Here is a 22,500-nt window from a genome sequence, read left to right as displayed (position 1 = left end):
GTAACTTTCTTACGTTTTGAGAAAAGGAAGTTTTAGCTTTTCCATTTTCTATTTTCAAGTTTCGGGACGAAACTTATTTTAAGGAGGGTAGAATGTAATACCCGGAAAAAATATATATTATTTTATTAAATTACTAAGATGAAATATTTTTATATTGTCCGTTAACACGAAAACATAGTTAATATCGAGATGACTTTTCTATGATTAATCGGATCGAAAGATGGCTTTGTTTATGAATGGCACGTAAGCTTTTAAGATATGGATGATGAGTCAACATACTAATCTCTTGCAACGTGCCTTTGTATGGCACTATCCTTAACTCTTAAGGATTTGAAATGCCTTGTTGGCCAAGTAATATTTTGGCTATAAATAGCCCCTCGCCGTTCATTCCATTCTTATTAATTAACACACAAAATTCATTATTAGTTCATAGCAATTAAGTCCACCTTGATAAATATAGGTATGATTTTGAGACCCTTCGTCGTAGAAATAAGTAATAATATTGTGATTATTCTATACTATTATAAACCGTATCATGTTAATTTATCATTATAGTACTCACATGATATATTAACTGTCTTTATCTGAACACATGATTGTCATATCAATACTTCTGTTATAATGTACTATTGGCCAATTGTAGCATTCGGGATACGATTACGGGAGGGGGACAACATTACAAATTTGACCTGTGTACATGGAAGGGGGCACGTCCCCATGTGAACTACGGTTCTGATTATTACTGGTAAAAATGTCAGGGGGTTTACACGAGTCTTAGACTCGGGATCCTGTGTACATGGAGGAGGGCTTAGCCCGGGGAGTTTTTACTCCGTAATGTGTCTCATTTCAGTAATAGTAGACCGGTAACCTATATTTTGCATATTATGATAAAATGACAGGTTATGCATGTCTATTTATAATTATTTGACTGTATTCATATGACCTATTTTATATACTTGTGAGATGTGAATTGAGTAAATTATTAAAAGCAGGTAAGTAGGGCCGGTGGAGGTGACCGGAGTCATACTCAGCCTGTGGTTGGCTGATTCCGTTACTTTCATTCTTTTTCAGGTACATTAGTAGCGGGGAAGGTCAAGTGTGAGGATTTTCAGATGACCTAATAGGACGAATAAGTAAAAGAGTTATTAGTTTTTATCTTTAAAGAATTATGTATCTTTATTTTTGTATTAGCCTTGTATTCTCCGGAGGGGGAATACGGCGGTGACGCCCTTGTAATTCCGCTGCTGTCTGTTTTTAATAAAGAGAGCTATTTTGAGCTGCCTGTCTGCTTTTCGGGGGCGTTACAAAGACATTAGTTAATCAATATGCAAAGAGATTACGAGCATGAGTTTACCTTTTTCCCCTCTTGACATCATCAAACGGATAGGGATGTCAAAAGCATTAGAGTGCAAATAATTCACAAGAAAACACAAAAAGACACATGTAATCGTGACAGGGTAACAAGGTCAACATAAACAAGGATTAAACATAAGTTAATCAGAGTTCAACACGGCTAAATAGAGTTTAACATACACCACCAAATGTCAAAATAACAAGTAAAGAAAATATTGTCTTAGAAGGGCACAAACAAGGGGAGTTTAACATACACCTGCTTATTGTCTTCCCTGCGATTCCTAGGCATCAAAAGTTGTCCCAAACTAAGGAACATGGGAGGATGGTTGGAGCATCTTTCTGCCTTGCAGTGTTTGCGTATATACGACTGTCCTAATCTGCTGCAAGGTGGGATCCCATGGCAACACTTTCCTGAGACTCTTCAATCCTTGTGTTTGGAGAGCTTTAAAGAGATGGAGGAACTACCAGAGGGGATGCAGTACTGCACCTCCTTACAGTCTCTTGAAATCCGAGACTGCCCAAAGCTTGAATGTCTGCCCAAATGGATGCCCAAACTAACCTCTCTCGAGAAACTGCAACTCCGCATGTGTTCCAAGAGGCTTGAGAAAAGATGCCAACAACCAAATGGGGAGGACTGGTCTCTCATACAACACATCCGCCTCACTTATATTCTATCCTTTTTACAAGAACGGGAGATGAAGAAATCTGATCATGAACCCTGGACCAACGAAAATTATTGGTGTTGAGACCATCACAAAGCCAGAACTCCCATTGTGATTCAGCAACAAATTAAAGTGCAGTTGATCAAGATAGTTTCTGACTTTCTGTACAATGCTTGTGATTAGAGAGCAGCAAAAGCAATAAATAATTTGAAACTTTAAATTTCCTGAATATTACACATTGTATTCTAGTGAGAATTTATACTGGTTTTGTGTTTTTTGGCTCTCTTCGTGGATTAAGTTACAGTTGTTCATAGTTTGTGCATCGTGAGGTTTTCGATATCTCTGTTTTGATCAATATTATGAATGCTTATCTCTATTACTGCAATCTGATTGCACTTTGAATGGATGTAAGACGCAGATGCATGCTTTCCGGCAAATGTGGATGATGTTCTTGCAGATTATCACCTGAGTAAGTGTCAGGTAGTAGTTTTTCAAGTTATTTATTTATTTTTTATTTTTTTATGTAGGTAGTAGTTATCAAAAACTTGTTTAGTAGGTAGTAGTTATATATTTCTTTTCTTTTAGAAAATTATAAAACAGAAACCATCTTACGTCATCTATTACACATGTCACACCATACTAGGGATGTCAATGGATCGGGTTCGGTTCGGGTGGAGCCTCATCCGCCATCCATCCGTCTTTTTAAAATCTCATCCAACCCGTCCGTCATCCGTGAAACCTATCATCCGTCATCCATCCATCCATCATCCATGGATGAAATGGGTGGATCGGGTGATAAATGGATGTGTTGTATTTATAGGTTTCAAGTTACAAAAAGTGATAGATTTTTTATTCTATACAAAAAAAAATGTTAGATAATTATTTTAGTTTAACTTTCTAATGGGTAGTTTCACAAAATATATATTTTGAGAATAGAAAAAATTGAAAAATTGAATATTTTGTATCTTAATAATGTATTATATGTTCAAAAAAATTAAATAAAAAGTAATTAAATCGGGTGATGGATGGATGACGGGTGAAATTTCATCATCCAACCCATCCGTCATCCGTCATCCGTTCCATCCGTCATCCATCCATCATCCATTTAAGTCGGGTTTTCATCCGTCTTTTAAAGTCGGATGGATCGGTTTTTGATCGGGTGGGTGAAGTTGACATCCCTACACCATACTCCCGATTCCGGCCTAATTCAGCACTAAATCCTAAACTTCTCACCTTATTATTCAGTTTCAAACAAATGCTTGAGAAATTATGGGTGGAGCTTCATTTAACACTTTTTGGATCATTTGGGGTTGGTTTTCTTGTAAATGGGGCACCCATCTTTTATAAAGTAATACTTTACGACTCCCTTCCTTCCGATCATTTCATTTCATACATTTTCTTTATTTGAACATTTAAGTCGTTTCTGTAGGTCTCCTTGTTAAACATAAATAATTATACTTTTGCGAAAAGCAAGCGTAAAACATGGGTTAGTGTAACTTTTGTTTTCTTTATTCCATTATTTAATAATCTGATAGGATTTTCTCTTTAACTATTACTTAAACCTTCCTTACAAACATCAGGAATCAAGACTGTAATCTTTCATGTTCCACAATATGGACCTGTCAACAACTTTGTCTGTAGTTCAAACTATACTTACTGTTATCCAAACTTTGAATCAGATGCAGGCAATGTGCTCTATAACTGACTGCAAGCGCGAGCTTGAAGATCTCCAAAACACTGTCCAAACCGTCAAAGCTGTTCTTGAAGATGCTGATGCCAAGCAGGACTCGCTGAACAGTCAGGAGAAGCATTACATCAAAGAGCTCAAAGATGCTGTTTACGACGCTGACGATGTGTTAGATGAGTTCCTCACCCTTGCCAAGCGGAAGCAGCTCATTCAGGCTGGTGATAGAGTCTCTGACAAGGTCAAGTCCTTTTTTTCTCGTTTTAAGCTTCTTACTCACAGTATCTCTAATAAGGTTAAAATGGTTAACAAGAGGTTAGATGGCATTGCTGCTAAAAGTAGTAAGTTTAGTTTTAAGGTTGAGTATACGCCGACCAAGTTTACAAAGGAAGAGACGTCTTCTTTTTTGTGTGATGAAATCATCGGTAGGGGCGAAGATGTGGAGAGGATTGTTGGTATGTTATTGGGTTCAGATAATGGTGAACAATCAAATGTTTCATTTCTAGTGATTGTGGGAATGGGAGGCTTGGGGAAAACCGCTCTTGCCCAACTTGTTTTTAATGATCCCAGGATTACCGATGCATTTGAATTGAAGAGTTGGACTTGCATTGCTGATCAGGATAGGAAAAGTGGAACTTGAGAGAGTTTTTAGGGAAGGTGGTGAAAGACTTACCTGTTGATAACAAGCATGAATTAACGTCTTTGGAGCAAATACATCATGAAGTTAGAGAAAAACTTGGAGGAAAGAAATATTTGCTGGTGTTAGATGATGTGTGGACTGAAAGTTTTGATAAATGGCAGCAGTTTGAAGCGTTTTTGAGGGTAGGCCAAAGGGGGAGTCGGATAGTTGTAACTACACGTTCAAAAACAACAGCCCAAATGATTGGAGGTGATCAAGTGCATGAGCTTCGAGGTTTGTCTGAAACGGAGTCATGGCATTTGTTTGAAAGGATGGCGTTTCATGTGAAAGAAAGGGATGATAAGTTGGTTGAACTTGGGAAAGAGATAGTTAAAAAGTGCACCAATGTCCCTCTTGCAATTAGAGTAGTAGGAAGTCTTCTGCGTGGTCAATCCAAGTCTATGTGGCTGACATTTCATGAGAATGGGTTAGAGACTATCAATGAAAGTAATGATTCTATGACTCGCATATTGAAGCTAAGTTACGATCAACTTGAGCCCTCCTTAAAGATTTGTTTTGCCTACTGTGCTATCTTTCCCAAGGATTGGGGGATAAGCAAGCAAATGTTGATTTACCTTTGGATGGCACAAGGCTATATCAATTTAGAGAATCAGGGTGAGGAATACTTTCTTATGTTGTTACAAAGGTGTTTTTTCCAAGATGTCCTTGAAAATGAATATGGTGAGATCAAATGGTTCAAGATGCATGATCTCTTCCATGATATTGCTGAACAAGTAGCGGGCGAGGAGATTTCTAGATTGGATTTTGACACTTCTAATGTTGGTAAAGGAGTTCGCCATCTCTCTCTTATGGATGACTATTATACAGACGATATCTTCAATAAGACTCATATTCGTACTTACCTTCAAGTTATTGAGGATAATGGTGTGACACGTATGTGTAGTGCAGACCAATTTCTAGCTAGTAAATCAGTGCTCAAATGGACATGCTTAAGGTCACTAGACTTGAGAAGATCACATGCTGAAAGTTTACCAGAATCAATAGGTCAACTGTTGCATCTGAGATGTTTAGATCTCTCAGAGTGTAGCCAGCTCAGAATTCTTCCAAAATCAATAACTAAACTTGTTAATTTACAAACTTTAGATTTACAAGAATGCTTCAGGTTACACGAATTACCAAATGATGTGAGCAAGCTAGCTAATCTAAGTACCTTAAATTTAGCTGGATGTGAATCGCTCATTCGTATGCCTTCAGACATAGGTATGTTGACCTGTCTGCGTACTCTATGCCAATTTGTGGTGGGTGTGCGAGGAGGTTTGAATCCAAAGCAATGTTTTAATGGGTTGAAAGACCTACAGCACCTGAATAAATTACAAGGGAGTTTGAAGATTGAAATAGCAGTTCTAAAAAATGCAAAATTTATCAAGGAAGAACACGGCAGAGGGGGCTGCTTACGAAATAAAGAACACCTGAAGAATATAGTTATAAATTTTACAACGGACGAAGAGTATGGAAGCAAGGAGTATGAGCAAGCATTGCTAGAAGAGATGCAGCCTCATCATGATGTTAGAAACTTGACCTTGAGTGGATATCATTGTGAGACAATGCCCAAATGGCTAGGGAGGAGAGATAATTCGACATTATTTGATCTACCTAATCTTACCACTTTGAATATTTATAGTTGTGGGAAGTTGAAATGGCTGCCTTGGGAGATCGCAAAAATGCCCCACCTTAAACGGCTACATCTTGAGGAATTGGGGAATCTGGAGTACGTGGTGGCTGTGGACCCAGGAACGCCTGGCTCAAGTGAAGGTTTGTTCTTCTCCAGCCTTGTTGCAATCAACTTTAGTCTTCTGCCTAAGTTGAAAGCTTGGTGTTGGAGCTCAGAATCTGGGTTGCATGCGGTCAAACCTGATAATGGGGGTAGCAACCAAGAACCACATATAGTGTGGGTATCATCTCCCTGTTTCCCTCAATTAACGAATCTTTTTATAAGTTACTGCGAAAAGATGACGCATGTTCCTCTCTGTTCCCGTCTTGAACATCTTGTAGTTTGCGATTCCGTGAGAGAGCTGAGTTGGACAATGATGAGGTCTACACCTGGCCATCAGTCATATTCCGAACTCCTAAATCAATAACTTGGAGTGGGCCAAGTCATTGCTGACCAAGTATAATCAGTCTATTGCTGCAATAGACATAGAGGGTGGGGATAAATTGGAGAGTTTGGGAGAAACAAACGAATTGTTACCAACCTGCTTATTGTCATCCCTGCGATTCCTAAACACCGAACATTGCCCCAAACTAAGGAGCGTGGTAGGATGGGTGGAGCATCTTTTTGCCTTGGAGGGTTGGCGTATCTACAACTGTCCTTATTTGCTGCAGGGTGGGATCCCATGGCAACACCTCCCTGGGAGTCTCAAATTCTTGTCTTTGACTTCTTCTGAAGAGATGGAGGAACTACCAGAGGGGATGCAGTACTGCACTTCCCTCCAATCTCTCAAAATTACCGGGTGCCCAAAGCTGGAATGTCTGCCTGAATGGATGCCCAAACTCACCTCTCTCCGGAAACTGCAACTCCCGAGTATGTTCGAAGAGGCTCAAGGAAAGATGCCAACAACCAAATGGAGAGGATTGGCCCCTCATCCAACACATCCCCCTCACTTGTATTCGGACTTCATTAGATGAATATATATGTTACAAACGACGTGTTATTCCAGAGACTTGGATCAATGAAGATAACTGGTTTTGAGAACATCCACCCTCCTGCAATTTGTTGGGTGTTCTCTTGTTGTTGATGAAGTGAAATTTAGTGAAGATTGAGTTATTAGATGTTCAAAGAATGCCCATGTATATAGTTAAAAGTATATATATATATACTTGATCAAGGACTTTGCTATACAATGCTTGCGATTAGGGAGTTGCAAAACCTAGAAATCGCCTGTTTGGATTCTCCAAGTTTGCTAATCGTAATCAAATGAGAATTTATATTGGATTTATGTCCTTTTTGATTGCTCATTTGCTCTCCTCGCGGTTTATGCTACGCCTGTTTTTAATTTTGTGTGTCGAGAAGTCCTGTTTTCCACAGTTTTGACCCTAAACAGTCGTAAACTGTTCTTTACCAGGCATCAACTGGTTTGGAGAGAAGTCCTGATATCCACAGTTTGACCGACCATAAACAGTCACACACTTTTGGTTGGTCTCTATGCATTATGCTTTTGTCTCATCTATTATTACTGACCCGTTTAATACTCGCCTTATACAACAATTTGTGTATTTGAAGCATTCGCTTATTTAAAGTGTAGTATTGGCTTTAAATTTACGAATGAGTATATACTGTGGACTAATGACGATGACTGTGGTTGGGATCATCATGAAGCCAGTAATGCGAGGTTTCTTTTGAACGCTCATCCTCCCGCAATACCAGTGACTGTTTCCTGTTGGGTGGTTTCTTCATTCTATCTTGTTTTTCTTCATGTTCAGATATTGTTAAGTTTATTATTATACTACACAAAATCTAAGACGGACTTATACAAGAAGTTTGTAAAACGGGTACTTTAGTAACTAACTTTTCATTCAAATGGGTCATGATATTTGCATAAAATATCTGTTTTACACAATTTCTGCGTAAACGGCCTATAGGAGAATAGCTGATTATGCTAAGACATGTTCAGACTAATAATGATACCACAATTGATGCAATGATTTTGCAGATTCAATTTGTAACTGATATTTTCATTCTCCGTACATTTTTGTATCAGATTCAGTCTGTGAACGACTGATCGGTACATATCAGTACTTCAGTGTCAGCTTTATAGATATTATTTAAGACTTTCTGAGCATGTTTCCGATGCTGAGATGGCAGTACGGCAGCATCATTCGCATTGTTAAGAGACTCCATGGATTTCATTAGGCATCTTACTGTAAGTCTGTGAACTGTACAGATCAGTAAGATGTCAGCTTTAAGTAATACAGATCAGTACTCGTATTTACTTAAAACTTTCTGAGCATGTTTCCGATGCTGAGATGGAAGTACGGCAGCTATCTGAATAGTGGCAATTGCCTGACTTTTTGCTGCTGAAAAACCAACTTCGGAGTCATGTACAACATAAATCCGCTCAACATAAAATCAAGGCTTTAGTTCTAAGATACAAACTCATCTCAGATGATGTAAAAAATGCAGCTCTTTCAGCAACTCGGTAACTTCTGTCATGAACACAGGGCAGACCTTTTGTTGTGTCAGCGTTATTATCATCCTGAACAATGAAGTCCAAGGATGAGACGGTCTTATTCTATGAGACCTCATACTCCCAGTCCAATATAAATGGTCTTACACAACTTCATTGTCAAAATTCAGTAGTGTCGCTAATGTGCGGAATCCATATTCCAGCCTCGGAGAATATCTGGCTTTGAATCATACTAAACATTGCCAATTGAAAGTGGAAAGCAATGGCGCTATTAATTAACTAGAGTATGATTAGGAAATATATACAATATAATAATATAATAAATATTGTGATTTTATAAAATAAGATAAGATTTGGAATTATTTTCCTTATTACGAATTAGGAAATATTGTTAGAATCCTAGTTCATAAGGCATGAGACTATACTATCATTATCAAGTGGCAATTTGCCCCCTTAACTTTGTTCAAGGGTGAAATTAGACCCCTTAAGTTTCAATTGTAGCATTTAAGCTTCTTAACTTTAGTTAAAAGTGAAATTAAACCCATTGTTTGATTTTTCATGAAATTCCACCAAAATTCATTTTTATAATCCAATTAATCAAATAAAAAATTTAATTTTTATAACCTTATAATTTTTACACAATATACTCCCTCCTATTCATTTTAACTCTCCCCCTTTCCTTTTTCATCTATTCATATAACTCTCCCCCTTTCCTTATTTAGTAAAGTTTTATACTTATTTTAATCACCTTACCCCACAATAATACCCACAATACTCATACTTTATCTTATTTTAATTACCTTACCCCACAACAATACTTATTTTAATCATCTTACCCACAATAATACCTTCCTCTCTCCAATTATCTTACACCACCACAATACTTTACAATAAATTAATCCTCCCCTTAATTTGCGTGCCATTTTGAAAGGGGAGAGTTAAAATGAATAGGAGGGAATATAATTTTAATAACGAGTATTTTTTTATAATTTTACAATTTTTAGACAATTTATTATAAATGTAAGAATAATTCATAAAAATTATGATATTTTTATTTTGTTTATTATAGATGAATGTAAGCTTATTCTTAGATGAATAATTAAATTTATATAGATTAATAAAGTTAAAATTAGTAATTTATATGTATTATTAGTTATAATATAATATAAAATGAATTTTTGTTGAGATTTAATTGAAAAATAAAAATCGGGGTTAAATTTCACTTTTTATTAAAGTTAAGGGGCTCAATTAAAACTTAAGGGATCTAATTTTACCATTGAACAGAGTTAAGAGGGTAAATTGCCGTTTTGCGTTATACTATAAGGACTTGCGTATTGATATGATGGAACACAATCAATCAATATTCAATAATACAATACAATCTCTTAGAATTCAATTTGATTTGATTTGATAATGGGACCGCCAAAACTAGGAGACGATTGGTCAAGCAAGTTCGAATCCGAAAAAAGTATGGCATTCTTCCTAATGGAGGAAGTGAGGAAAGGCCATGTTGTGTACACGGTGTACCTACTTAATAAGGATACCCTAGAGATGTACGACGTTATGGACTTCCCTGATACTCATCGTCCCTTTATGGTCAAATCTGTAACTATCGCCTTCTTATTCCACCGCGGTAAGTTATACATGGTGGGTGACGGCCATCCATCCGATGTACACGTATGTGATTTGTTGAACCAACATTATCCTTACACGTGGAAACGTGGGCCATCTATGCAGTCTGTTAAACCAGATCCTCACCTTGTTGCTTATAATGGATTGGTTTTTGTTTTGAGTAACCCGCCTGTCGAATGTAACCTGAATCCCATGTACACCTTCGAGGTATGGGCTACTACTAGTAGGAGTGTTTGTGGTATTTGTTGGGTGGCGTTGCCTGACCCACCTTTAAAGGATTTTACCCTAGAGTTCTTGGTAGGTAGAGATGGACTATGTTGCACTACAGATGTCAGACGAGGGTGCGTGTCTCAGTGTCAGACCGACTACTTTTCCCTTTACTCTGATTCTTACCTGGATCATTTACACGATATAACAATGGGAACTGGACCCATCAGTTACTAGAGAGGATCACGACTCATTTTTCGTGTTACGCCTCAATTTTGCTCTTTATCTCATCTGAATGGGCTTACACTTTTACATTCCCTTGGTCAGTTGGTCTTACAATTGCTGTCTGGTGACAATTTTGCAGAAGACATTCCCTTGTATTTGATTTTTTAAGTATCTCAGTCTTAATTTTCTCTTTTGGCAACAAAAGAGGTCTTAATTTTCGGTTTTTATCATCATCTTTATCTCTCCCTTGAGGCCTTGAGAATTTATTCTCAGTTTTACTGTTAATTGTTCGAGGGCAAGTATATTTCCATGCAAGTAATGAACCTTCCCACAGACGATGTCGAGAAAAGGATGGGACATTAATGTTTAGGGTATGATTATTGGTAAGACTTCCCAAAGTCTTAAGACTCTGTCACATCAATTTTCCACTAACTTTTATTATTTATTTATTATTGTTCAGACTCACCTCATACTCTACTTTTTCACTTTACTTTAGAAAATGTGGGGTTTAAGAAAAAAAAAAATAATATAACACTTGCCTTTCTTTCATTGGATGTCTTCTTTTAATAGTGAGGTCAAGACTCATGTAGAGTCTTAAGCTGAGTCTTGGATTTTCAAGACTCAACTTAAGACTTTGTCAAGACTTTATTAAAAATTTAAGACTATGATAGATTATTGTTAATCTTGAGTGAGTCTTGTTTTAAGACTCACCAAAGTCTTGTCTCAAAACTACCAATAATTTTACCCTTAGTTTATTCAAATCTTCCTTGTCATCTCCGTGCCTAATTCAAGGCACCCAGGCCCTGTTCTTTTGGACTGAAACTTATAGGATCTGAACTGAACTGAACTTATAAGATCTGAATTGAATTGAACTGAACTTATAGGATCTGAACTGAACTTATAGGATCTGAACTTAACTGAACTTATAGGATCTGAACTGAACTTATAAGATCTGAACTGAACTTATAGGATCTGAACTGAAATTAAATTAAGTGACGTATAGGATCTGAACTGAACTTATAGGATCTGAACTAAACGAATCCCAACTTATAGGATCTCGAATCGAACTTATAGGATCTCGAACTCGAATCGAACTTATAGGATCATGTCTGAACTTATAGGATCGATCGAATCGAATCGAATCGAACTTATAGGATCTGAATTAAACTTAAATTAAGTGACTTCAAGTCCAAAAGAACAGGGCCTCAGTGTTTCGCCTTTCGAAAATGTATTACTTCGGGTTTTCCAGCAAAATTTATTTAATTGTTGTTGAATCTCTACCTTGCTTAGATAGTAGACACTAGATAAAAAAAGGAACTCCCTCCGTTCCGGTTAATTGTTGTCCTTTGATTTTGGCACAAAGACCAACGAAAGAGGAGAGGGCAATTACTAAATAACAAGTGAACCAAATTGTGTGAATAATTAAATTGCTCATTAAATTTATTCTTAAAATAGAAAGGACAACAATTAACTAAGACTCCCAAAATTGAATAGGACAACAAATGACCGGGATAGAGGGAGTACTACATAGTTGGAAGAATATTCTTTCTACTTGTAACATCCCAGCATAATGTGCACTTGGAGCGGTTACTCATGATAACTCATCAAATCAACATGGTCTTTTTCAACACATTTTGTTGATATGAGTAATTACAATCTCTTTAAGCACTAGTCATTTAAATTTATTAAAAAGAGTTTGTCTACTAAAGAGCGGAAAAAAGAAATCCTTTTGGAGTAGTACGATGGATTATCAACATGGTCTTTTTCAACACATTTTGTTGATATGAGTAATTACAATCGGGATAGGGTAGATACCAACCGTTGGTCGCCGCCGGTGGTGGTTAGTCGGGAGATGAGATGCGCTAATACATGTGTCGGGAGAGGGGGAATGCGCCGGTGGTGGTGCGTTGGGAGAGGGGAATGCGCCGGTGGTGATGACGTGGTGGTGGTACGTCGATATCATGACCTCTGTGTGGTGATGGCGGGTACGATGTACTACATTGAGTATTTGGTTTGTGTTTGGAGTAGTACGATGGATTATTTGCAGTATTATTTTTGTTTGTAGTAGTACTACATTGAATATTTTGTTTGTTTGCATTGATTGTTTGCAGTAGTATTTTTGCTTGTAATAGTACACTGTAATGGTAGAAAATTGAGTAAATGTTTAACTTTCGCAAATTGATATGATTGAAAAAATCAGATCCTTAATTAAGTTACACTCTAAACCCTAATTAAAAAAGAAACTAAATTATAAAAAATATTCAAATTAATAAGTAATATAGGATAAACTAATTAATTACCCGTTCGTCACTTGAATAATCGTTCATAATTGAAGAATTTTAATGTGCTTGAAGATGGTTAAGGTTTCAATATTAGAGAGAATTAGGTTTAAGGTTTTTTTTTTTTTTTAGTGAAGGGGTAAACAAATGAAAAATTTGGGTAAAAAACGTACTGTGAAAATAAATTACTAATGTATATACATCCAATCTTTACCTATACCTATCTCAAATTTGAAATAAGGTATGAGATATAAAAAGTAGTTTTAAATTGAAGTCATTCTATACCGAATACGTAATTAACAGATAAAGTTTAGTGTTACGGCCCATTAGCCCATCCTCCTTGTGTCACAACTCACAAGGGTAGCATGGTCAACAATTCCAACTGAAAAGCCACCTTATTCCAACAATTCCGATTTTTGACTAGGGTCCATTTGGATACAATTTTAGGAGGGAAAGGGAGGGGAGGGGGAGTGAGGGGAGGTGAAGGGAGGGGAGAGAAGGGGAGGGCAAATGGAATGTGGGTGTTTGGATAACAAAAATTATGAAGGGAAATGGAAGGGGAGGAAGGAGGGAGATGAAGAATGGATTGGGGATTGAAGGATGGTGGTGGTATAATTAGAGTCCAAATAATGTTTTCTTTCCAAATCTTGCCACCCTTGGAAAGATTATAATTTGTTCTATAGGAGGGAAAATAAGTCCTCTCATTTCTCTCCCATTCCATTTCCTTTCTCCCATATTTTTTATCCAAACAAAGGAAATTAAATCCCTCCCTTTCCCTCCCCTCCCCTTCTCTCCAATTTCTTCAATCCAAACGGACCCTAAAGGGCGGATAAGGATAATTGGCCCATAATTCTAACCCGGCCCGCCCACACTAGTCTTAAAGGGCAACTTTTTTTTCTTCACGGCCCGGTCCAAGCCCAAATTTGAACAGCACTACTTAAAGCACTAATCATCTAAGTTTATTAAAGAGTTTGTCTACTAAAAAGCGGGGAAAAAACAGAATACTTTTGTAGCAAGCAAATACAACAATTTTATTCTTAAAATTCATTAAAAGCTACATAATATATTTAGGACTCAGTTTTCACCGCAAACTAGTAATAATAATAATAATATATTATTATTATTTTATTATTACTATTATTCCTTAAATAAGGTGGCTTTTCCGTTGGAATTGTTGACCATGAGAATCAAGCTACCCTTGTGGGTTGTGACACAAGGAGGATTGGCCCAATGAGCTAATATGTGAGAGGTTGCTTCATCTGCTCCTTTTGTGATAGTTTTGGGCCAATGGCCCAATTGAGTTAGCGAGGAACAATGCATCATTGTCCAACGGCGTCCTACAAAAAATGGATTATAAAATATCTTCGTCACATTTTCATATTTTTCCACAACCTTCAAATGATTAGATACAAGTCTTACAAAAGAAAAATGTGGTTTGCTTTATTCAAATTATATATATTATACATAAGAGAAGTACAATTCATATCAATATTAGGGAATTACAATCCATATAAGCTATAAAACTTATGTTATTCATTTGCGATTATAAATGAGGCAGAATTTGTGAGGCGCTCCATTTTTCCAATGACAATACTTAGTCACGCAATCTGACACAACATCAAATATAACAAATAAGGCAACAAACAATAATAAAATTGTTTGTCAACAACAACAATAACATCGTCCTTATATCTTACATGTTATGCCGTTACGGTCAAGGACAAAAGTCTATATCCAAAAATAGTTTTTTTTCTCTTCTAGATCTTTGAGAAAAGTTGCACATTTTTAAAGGGAACACATAAAACAATTGGTTCAGTCAAAATACCAAAGTTACAGAGTTTGTTTCAGACCAACAAATAGAGCTAATCTTAATGCCAGTATGAAGAGGATATGTTCAGTCATATCCTACTTAAGTACCTCCCCTTCCCTATCTGTAGTTATCATTGTTTGAAATGACCGAAACAGAGAGAGTAATTAATGTTACCAACATAAATTAAGTACAGAATTAAACATGAAACAAGTGTATATCTATATTATAAAAGCAAAAGGGAAGAGAATTAGCACAACCTCCTACCACCGGAACCACCCTCACGTTGGCAATTGTAGTAGACAGCAGCAACTGGCAAACCAAGATTGTAGAGCTCAGCAAAGTCTCTAGTGTTGAAGTTCTGACGCCAGCCTGGGGCATACACAGTTTGCCTACCCAATTGCCGGAACAACACAAATATGAATCGGTGAATCCCGACTGATGGGCGAGGGCTCTCATAGCAAACCACCTCCTGGCCTATACCATTAAGTAGTCACAACAACAACAACAAAGTAACAAGAGTTTAGTCCCTATATAATCAATCAACACAAATTCTCATTTGTGACGGATAAAATCCGTCACCAGCTTGTGACGTGAAACAAAGAGACTATATACACTAGACACACTACTCGGACATTTAGACCGTCTCCAACCATACTCAACACTCTTCCTCATCTCACTCTCTCTTATCACTTCTTACTCATCCACCTAATTATTCCTCAACTTTTTAATTTACAACCAAAATACTTCTGCAACAATAATTTACACTTATTTCTCATCACTCTCCAACAATAATACCTCATCGGTGTAAAATTAATTAGTTAGGTAAATGTGTGTATATGTAAAATGCAATTACACCGCGTTTTTTTAGAATAAAAAATTGAAAAATGCATGGAAAGGACATGATAGCGGACATTCACACGCAGCGTTTGTTTTCTCGGTTTGTCGCTGCATCGCTTCATCCTCACTAACATAGTAACATGAAGATATATCCTCATCATTGGACCACCTTTTTCTCTCTTCCTCAATTTTTAGCAGAATATAATACTCATGGTTGTGGGTGCTCATTATACAAGTAAAAGACAGGATGATAAATACGATAACATCTATTGTTTGCCGCAACTTGTGGTTTGTTCATTTTTAGTAATAAATTGATTCACAGAGAATCATATTCACTCATATTATGGGGACCCCGCAAGGGCATTTCATGTTTTTTTGTAGTCATAGAAACCTCGGGTCACACTTACCAGTTAAAAATAGTAATTGTTTTATCTATATGTGTTACTACCTTTAAATTACAATACATAAAAGATTGAAGCGGCTAGACATGATAAACGGGGCAGGTTAATTTCAGGTTTGAAATAATTCGAGTTAAGTCAATTTGGGTTCGAGTCATTTTTTGAGCTTATTATTATCAAGTTTCTTATAGATATAATAAACACTTATCAGTTTGCAACAATAAACATTCGGGTCAAGTCATACTGCTTCAGGTCATGCTCGGGTCCTCACTTCGGGTGTCGGGTTGGGTTTGGGTTGCATTATTCAGGTCAAGTCATTGGGGCCGAGTCTATTTAGTCAGGTCTAATTGAAGGATTTCTCAAAAGATTATAAAAAGTTGTTTGTCTTTATGTGTGACTTCATTATTCCAAAATTTTGTAATTCTCAAAAAAAAAAAATTGTAATCCTCAAATCACCTGATAATATCATGGTTATTGTTAAACAATAGGTCTTGGTATAGACGGGTGTGGCGAAAAGACGGGTAAAGACCTCTAATAAAATGGGTAGGGGGGATAAGGTGGGACAACCCCATGTGCTTCCCACTTTATGGTAAATGGGTATTTTATGAGGGAAAATGGTATCCGTCTATACGTATAGACGGATAGTGTCCGTCTATAATGAGAATTTGTGATTGTTAAAATGGTTTCTACTGTTTCAAAACTAAAAACACGGTTTGAAAATTGTTTATTAATCAACCAAGTATTGATTAGACTAATACAAGTGTTTTCCAGATAAGTGTACTAGGTAAGGAAATGATTGACATTGACACCACGAAAAGAGGAGTGTAGTGACCAATCAGTGTGCAGTTTTTGGTTCCAATTCGGTATTATCAATGGACCCAACACAAACTTTTATTTGAAAAAAATTACTTGTACTTTTGATACCTTATTGTTTATCTCTACACAGACCATACACTTGTTTGTTGCGCTTTATCTTCAAAATTATGGTAATTTCAGCACCAGTAGATCTCCCTTGCTGACGGATCGGATATTGCGGCGGGTATTATGTGAGTGGAAATGGGTAGAGGGACAGGTGGCACCCACCCCATGTGCTTTGTCTCTCACCCTTATGGGTTTTTTGTGAGACGATATGGTATCCGTCGCAAGTTTGCGACGGATACCCTTCGTCATAAGGGAGAATTTGTGTTTCAGCACTAGTATTTGTTCATAATTCTAAAAGTTTTGATTGGGGTTACTGTATTCCAAATCCTACTTACTCAAATGTTCAATATAATATGAGCCAAAATTTTGAACTACACGACGGCAGATCTATATTTTTTATTTTAGATTTCTATTTTGGGGAAAAAAGAAATCTGTTAATCTAAGTCACCCATAGACTACTCGTATGACATAAATGACAATAAAAATTCTAAAAAATGAAGAAAACTCAATATATTGTGGGTTATGGTCTTATGGACTAAGATATACTTGTATTTAGTAGCTCACTTGTAAATTTCTCTTTACCTTTAAATTCAAGTACCCTATGTTTTAAAAAAAAAACCTGTCACATAAACAGCGGGATCAGATCGAGTACTTGGATTTAAAGAGAGGGAACTTCGTAAAAACCAGCAGCTTAATGCGCATGTATATATATGGAAGAAGAAACTGAAAGGTAGGACTCACCGAAGGTTGCACCCGTGGTCCCAGGAATATCAGTCACCAACCTTCAACCCACGGAATACAAATATATCAATTATTAACAATAGCGAAATATTCAAGAGAATTATAAACTCGATAGCACTTACAGCCAGCCGCCAACCACAAAAATAAAAATACATCACAAAGTTAATACGGAGTACTATTCTACTAACGGTATTTAATGTCGTTTCCAATTGTTATTGTCATGGCGTACAAACACGTTTAGTACCACATCATTATTAGGTCAGCAATTTTAGTCAAGCAAACATTCAAAAAAGGGGAAAGTCGCAAAAAAAAAAAAAAAAAGTGGGGAGGGAATACTCACTCTTTGGAGGAAATTAAAAGGATGATTAATTGATTACGAACCTCCTCTAAAGATATAAAAAAGAAACATAACTAGTGAAAAGGTGGTGCGGTGACATAAAAAAAAGGTAGGAGAACAAAAATAGTAGTAAACGGTATACCTACTTGTTATTCCTCGTACATGCACATGTCAATATATATACTCCCTCTCCCACGTATAAGACTAATGGTAACACTTACCTAATACGGCCGTATCATATCAATGGTAACATTCCTTATTTGGCCCATAACATTACCAAATTATTCTTATACCCATTTAATATTTACATAAAATGTCACTACATACCCCACAATTAACGAAGCATATGCAATAGATATTAATAAAAAAAAATCAGAAGCCTTTGAGGTTTTGCAGTGTCCTGTGATACAGTCATACAACCAGAAGCTTACCAGTGCAAGTATTCCCTAAGATTTGGATCACTTGGGCTTGGAGCATCCGGATCCACCATCACCTATATTATTATATACAAGAGGACTTTAGCTTATTAGTACTATCAGTCTACCATAAGTTTTTTTTTTTTTTTTTTTTTTTTTGGTCATTCGAGCCGGGTAGGACCACTAGGGTGGTAAAGCTCTCACTCATGAGTTTTAACACTCGCTTCCTGCGTTAAACACGAAACCTCCCTCTGTTAAAAACAACCCTCGCAGTTGATCTAAAGTCTTTCGTGGGTATGAGTCTGCCATAAGTGCATATGGCGAATTCATTACTTAAGGCATTTTAGGTGTACGCAGCCGAAAATTACATTGTAATGGAAAAGAAAACGAAAAACGTTGAATAAGTGATTTTGTTTAACATACCAAAGTGTAGCAAGTCCTGAAGTCATCACCTCCAACCTCAACCCTAGGTTGGGTGACAACTTGGGAGGGCCTAAATTCACATCCATTATAAACATCCCTACCATTGTAGGTGACTCTTAAGGGAACAGTCCTGTTGAAGGGATGTAAGACATCCCCAATGACTCGACCTACAACAAGTGGATCTCTTACAACCCTAGGCATGGAGGACAAGTTTATTAATTTCTTTATTTCTTGGATGATGGATATAATGAGAATTACTAAATATGAAAGGAAGCCAAGATGATAAATGTGGAGAGCCTAGTTAACGCTTTATATAGACCATAGTTCTCTGAGCACCAGAATGCAACATCTTCTTTCGCATCTCATGTTGCATCAATAGCATCTGTTCCTCCTTATTTTCAGTGCAAGCCTCTCTTAGTCTCAGCTTAAAAAAAAAAAAAAAAAAAAAAAAAAAAAGTCAAGTCCCACTTATTATTACTTTCTTAACAGTCAAGTGGCACACACAGGGCATATAAGTGGGGCCCTGGAGATAAATTACAACCAATGCAAATACATATATAGATAGATAAGGAGAGTTACTGGGAGTATACAAGGTTTGGAGAAAAGGATAAGGGTAGAAGAAGTGAGAGAAGTTAAGTGGACAAGGGACCAATAATTAAACAAGGTAGCTAGGTCAATACATACAAATATACAATAATATTGGCCCAATGTCTCGAAGGCTCTCACAAATGACAATGACGGGTAAATACTAAATAGATCTTCAAAGCGTCTTTAACTTGTGACGAATTTAATTTAATTCTGGTGAAGGCACTCTCACAAAAAGGAGAGGGACACAGGTGGGGCACCCCCTATGTGCTTCCCCACTCACCTCTTATGGGTATTTTGTGAGAGGAAATGGTATCCGTCACAAGCTTGTGACGGATATTGCCGTCTTCAATGAGATTTTGTGATAGATCTTATTACATAAGCAACCTTAATCCGGTGGTAACTATGCATAAAAGTCAAATATTAGTCGACAATTAATGTACTTCACAGGGCTGATACTTCACGGTAACAAGAACATACAAAATCACAAATTCTCCGTACAAATGATAATTATAGATAGGCATGCTTAGAAAAAAAAAATCAACTCACACAATGAAAAAACACAAAGAAATGTGTTTTGTTAGGGTGTAAACTCATATTCCACATCGGTAGAATAAAGATGAAAGATCATTTTTATAAGTGTCTAGAGAATATAATAGTACAAGACCTTTTGGGGAGGAGCCCAAGAGTAAATCCGTGAGGACTTGGCCCAGAGCGGACAATATCGTACTATTATAGAAAGTCGACACAGATGCAGGAGAGACCCAACAGAAGGATATTCACGCTTCCACATAACAAGTGGTATCAAAGTCGTAGGGTTGAGGCTTAGTGGAGGCAACATTTGGTCAAGTGGTATCAAATCCGTAGGGTTGAGGCTTAGTGGAGGCAAGAGACGATAGGCAATCTAAGAGAAGATCGTCAGTCCAGGGTTATATTGGATGCAAAGGAGGAGTTTGATACGCAAATGTAGCACACAGTTAAGGCTTGGTAATGCTAAGGGCTGTCTAGAAGAAAGTTAGAAATTTGGAGCTGTAGGGTGTGGAAGTTGAAGTTCTCACGCAAGTGTAGCACACAGTTAAGTCTTGGTAATGCTAAGGGCTGTCTAGAAGAAAGTTAGAAAGTTGGAGCTGTAGGGTGTGGAAGTTGAAGTTCTCCACGGAGGTCAAGGTACGAGTCAAGATGATGGTCCTTGGTTTGAGGGGATGATTTGTTAAGATTGAAAATACGGCTGATTTGAGATTTTCGTTTTAAAAAAAACCTATAAAATGTTAGTCGGCAATTTTTTTTTCTCAAATCGTAGATTATGAGGAGATAATCATTTTAGAAAAAAAATTTGTCCGATTCTGAATTCTGATCTAGGAGTTATGCGCAATTGAGTTTTTTTATAACGACAAAAAGGGCATGTTGTACATGAAAATCAATCATGTAGGGTATCATGTATACAAACTTAAAAAGTTGGGTACCGCGTGCAAAATGACAAAATTCAAGGGTACCACGTGAATTTTCCGTAAATAAAATACTGCTCACATATATTTAATTAGTAGTATAATTTCAGTGAATAAGAAAGAGAGAAAAGGCGTTATGATTCTCTTTCTAATACTTTGAGAGTTAAATTGACTAATTATATTTCGAAGCATTATGTTTTCACGTTGTTATTATAAATCTTAAAAAAGTCGCCAATTTTATAACAATATGACTAACTTAGGATATTCTTACCCAACTCTTTCAAGGTGAATTTGGTTCCAAATCCCTTGATTTTCTCTCTTCTCACTCATCTATGAGGAGAGTTTCTCTCCATTTTCTAAAAAGAAATGGAGAGGTCATTTCCTTTCGGCAGTCTAGATCGAATTCTGGCATCATCGAACGGCTCAAAATTTATGGCTAAAAATAAAGGGATAATGAGGTTTTTTAGGAAAAATATTACTCCGTATTAAATGAGTTTAAGAGAGAAAATAGAGAGGAAATAGAGAGAAAGAAATGAAGAGGATCCAACAAGGGTGACATAAATTAGTCCCACCATGGATGATTAAGCTTGTGTCATTTCCTTATCAATATAAATGAAACAAAATTATCAAGTTCATAGTATTAAGAATTTTCAGCTGATAGTGAGTAGTGACCATAGCCTATCCTCTACACTCCCAAGAGTTGACTATAGGCTCATCTTTAATTCATTGCTTAGCTTTTTCTAGAAAAATTTCCAGAAGGAGAGGCTACGCAAGCAACAATAAGCAGCAAGCAAGAATCTTGTTCCGAGGAAGAAAACTTTCAGACGGTTCTTGACTCATGGGCAAAAATATCGGCTTAGTGCATCTACAATGGTAAGTTAGTTGATATCAATTTATCTTTGTCACATCATTTTTTTGAGCTACAATCATTTCAAACTATAATTTACTCCAACGGTGAAGCCGATTTCCTACTAGCTTGATGTGACCCCACCTAACACACTTTTCTATTTTTTTATTCAATTTTAAATTTCTAAATATAAAATTAAAACACTATTACCACTATTTTCCTATTGACTATGTTCTTTTTGTGGGTCATTAAGCAAAGTAGGCTTTCTATAAAGCCTTTGAACTAGCTCAAATTTTTTTGAACAAAGCTATTCCATTTGGACTACTCCAATGGTTGAGACACTAGTTTGCAATTTCTTAAAATTGCAAGTAAGTCCCTTTTTCCCAACCATTAGATGTTCTTAGAACAAGAAAAGTAGTAAAAGACAAAAGCATTTGGTCTTTCTTAAGACGGGTATATCCGTACATAAGCTTGAAATTAGTCAAATTGTATCCCGTTTAGACAAATGAGACGAGCTATTTCCTAGTCCCTAGGCAATCTGCCCTTGTCACATCTATCTATTTTTCTCGTACTAAGTTTAAGACGGATATACTTATTTAAATAAGAATTTATGAGACAAAAGAGTTTGCTTGATAAAAATGTCTGAAAACCAGTGATCTGAAAGAATTGTCTCTTGTAATCAGTATCCTTTTGACTCATTGTAATACCTATTGGTCAATAGTGATATACATGGGTCATATGTAAGCTAAACAAAAAAACAGTTTTGAGACAGTGCCGTCTTGTCCAACCTCTCACTGTGTGAACTGCAAGTCTTGTCCAACGTCCCACTGTACACTGTGTGAACTGCAAGTCTAAAACACTCGGCATCAAGCAC

General features: G+C 36.6%; 3 protein-coding genes across 5 annotated transcripts in view; 2 read left to right on the top strand and 1 right to left on the bottom strand.

The window, feature by feature from the left end:
• Positions 1–3,714, top strand: part of LOC141656534 (putative disease resistance protein RGA1) — a 67,823-nt gene extending 64,109 nt beyond the window's left edge. Inside the window, exons 3-4 of the transcript XR_012548523.1 lie at positions 2,428–2,495; positions 3,695–3,714. The gene's annotated coding sequence lies outside the window, so the exon portion shown is untranslated. The remainder of the gene's footprint in view (positions 1–2,427; positions 2,496–3,694) is intronic.
• Positions 1,668–7,024, top strand: LOC141654731 (disease resistance protein RGA2-like). The gene is made up of 6 exons (XM_074461848.1): positions 1,668–1,884; positions 2,428–2,495; positions 3,445–3,501; positions 3,695–4,204; positions 4,324–6,291; positions 6,722–7,024. Exons 1-6 carry the CDS (start codon positions 1,668–1,670, stop codon positions 7,022–7,024), a joined length of 3,123 nt encoding a protein of 1,040 aa, XP_074317949.1.
• A 6,666-nt stretch (positions 7,025–13,690) lies between these two features.
• On the bottom strand, positions 13,691–19,470 carry LOC141656533 (protein VERNALIZATION 3-like). 3 transcript variants are annotated; one of them, XM_074463469.1, is made up of 6 exons: positions 19,329–19,470; positions 18,750–19,173; positions 18,342–18,403; positions 17,574–17,614; positions 14,934–15,150; positions 13,691–14,203 (listed from the first exon to the last, which is right to left on the bottom strand). In XM_074463469.1, exons 2-6 carry the CDS (start codon positions 18,948–18,950, stop codon positions 14,122–14,124), a joined length of 603 nt encoding a protein of 200 aa, XP_074319570.1. In that variant the 5' UTR covers positions 18,951–19,173; positions 19,329–19,470; the 3' UTR covers positions 13,691–14,121. The 3 variants fall into 3 exon arrangements, with proteins under 3 accessions (XP_074319570.1, XP_074319569.1, XP_074319571.1); XM_074463468.1 differs by having other exon boundaries at positions 19,340–19,470; XM_074463470.1 differs by lacking the exon at positions 13,691–14,203 and adding an exon at positions 14,216–14,473 and having other exon boundaries at positions 19,340–19,470.
• Between the last annotated feature and the right edge of the window lie 3,030 nt (positions 19,471–22,500).

Source organism: Silene latifolia, chromosome 5 (genome assembly GCF_048544455.1).
Source record: "Silene latifolia isolate original U9 population chromosome 5, ASM4854445v1, whole genome shotgun sequence".
NCBI classification, from domain to species: Eukaryota; Viridiplantae; Streptophyta; class Magnoliopsida; order Caryophyllales; family Caryophyllaceae; genus Silene; species Silene latifolia.
The sequence above is the reverse complement of the archived record's forward strand: the minus strand, read 5'-3'. Positions and strand labels throughout refer to the sequence as shown.

Excerpts from the sequence above, each read along its gene's own strand:
- LOC141654731 (XM_074461848.1), top strand. The coding sequence starts at position 1,668 with ATGGGAGGATGGTTGGAGCATCTTTCTGCCTTGCAGTGTTTGCGTATA. Across the intron at positions 2,496-3,444 it reads ATCACCTGAGTAAGTGTCAG|GTCTCCTTGTTAAACATAAA; the intron begins GTAGTAGTTTTT and ends TCGTTTCTGTAG. Across the intron at positions 6,292-6,721 it reads AAGAACCACATATAGTGTGG|GGTGGGATCCCATGGCAACA; the intron begins GTATCATCTCCC and ends TATTTGCTGCAG.
- LOC141656533 (XM_074463469.1), bottom strand. The coding sequence starts at position 18,950 with ATGCCTAGGGTTGTAAGAGATCCACTTGTTGTAGGTCGAGTCATTGGG. Across the intron at positions 15,151-17,573 it reads GACCACGGGTGCAACCTTCG|GCCAGGAGGTGGTTTGCTAT; the intron begins GTGAGTCCTACC and ends TTAATGGTATAG. Across the intron at positions 14,204-14,933 it reads GGTGGTTCCGGTGGTAGGAG|GACGCCGTTGGACAATGATG; the intron begins GTTGTGCTAATT and ends CATTTTTTGTAG.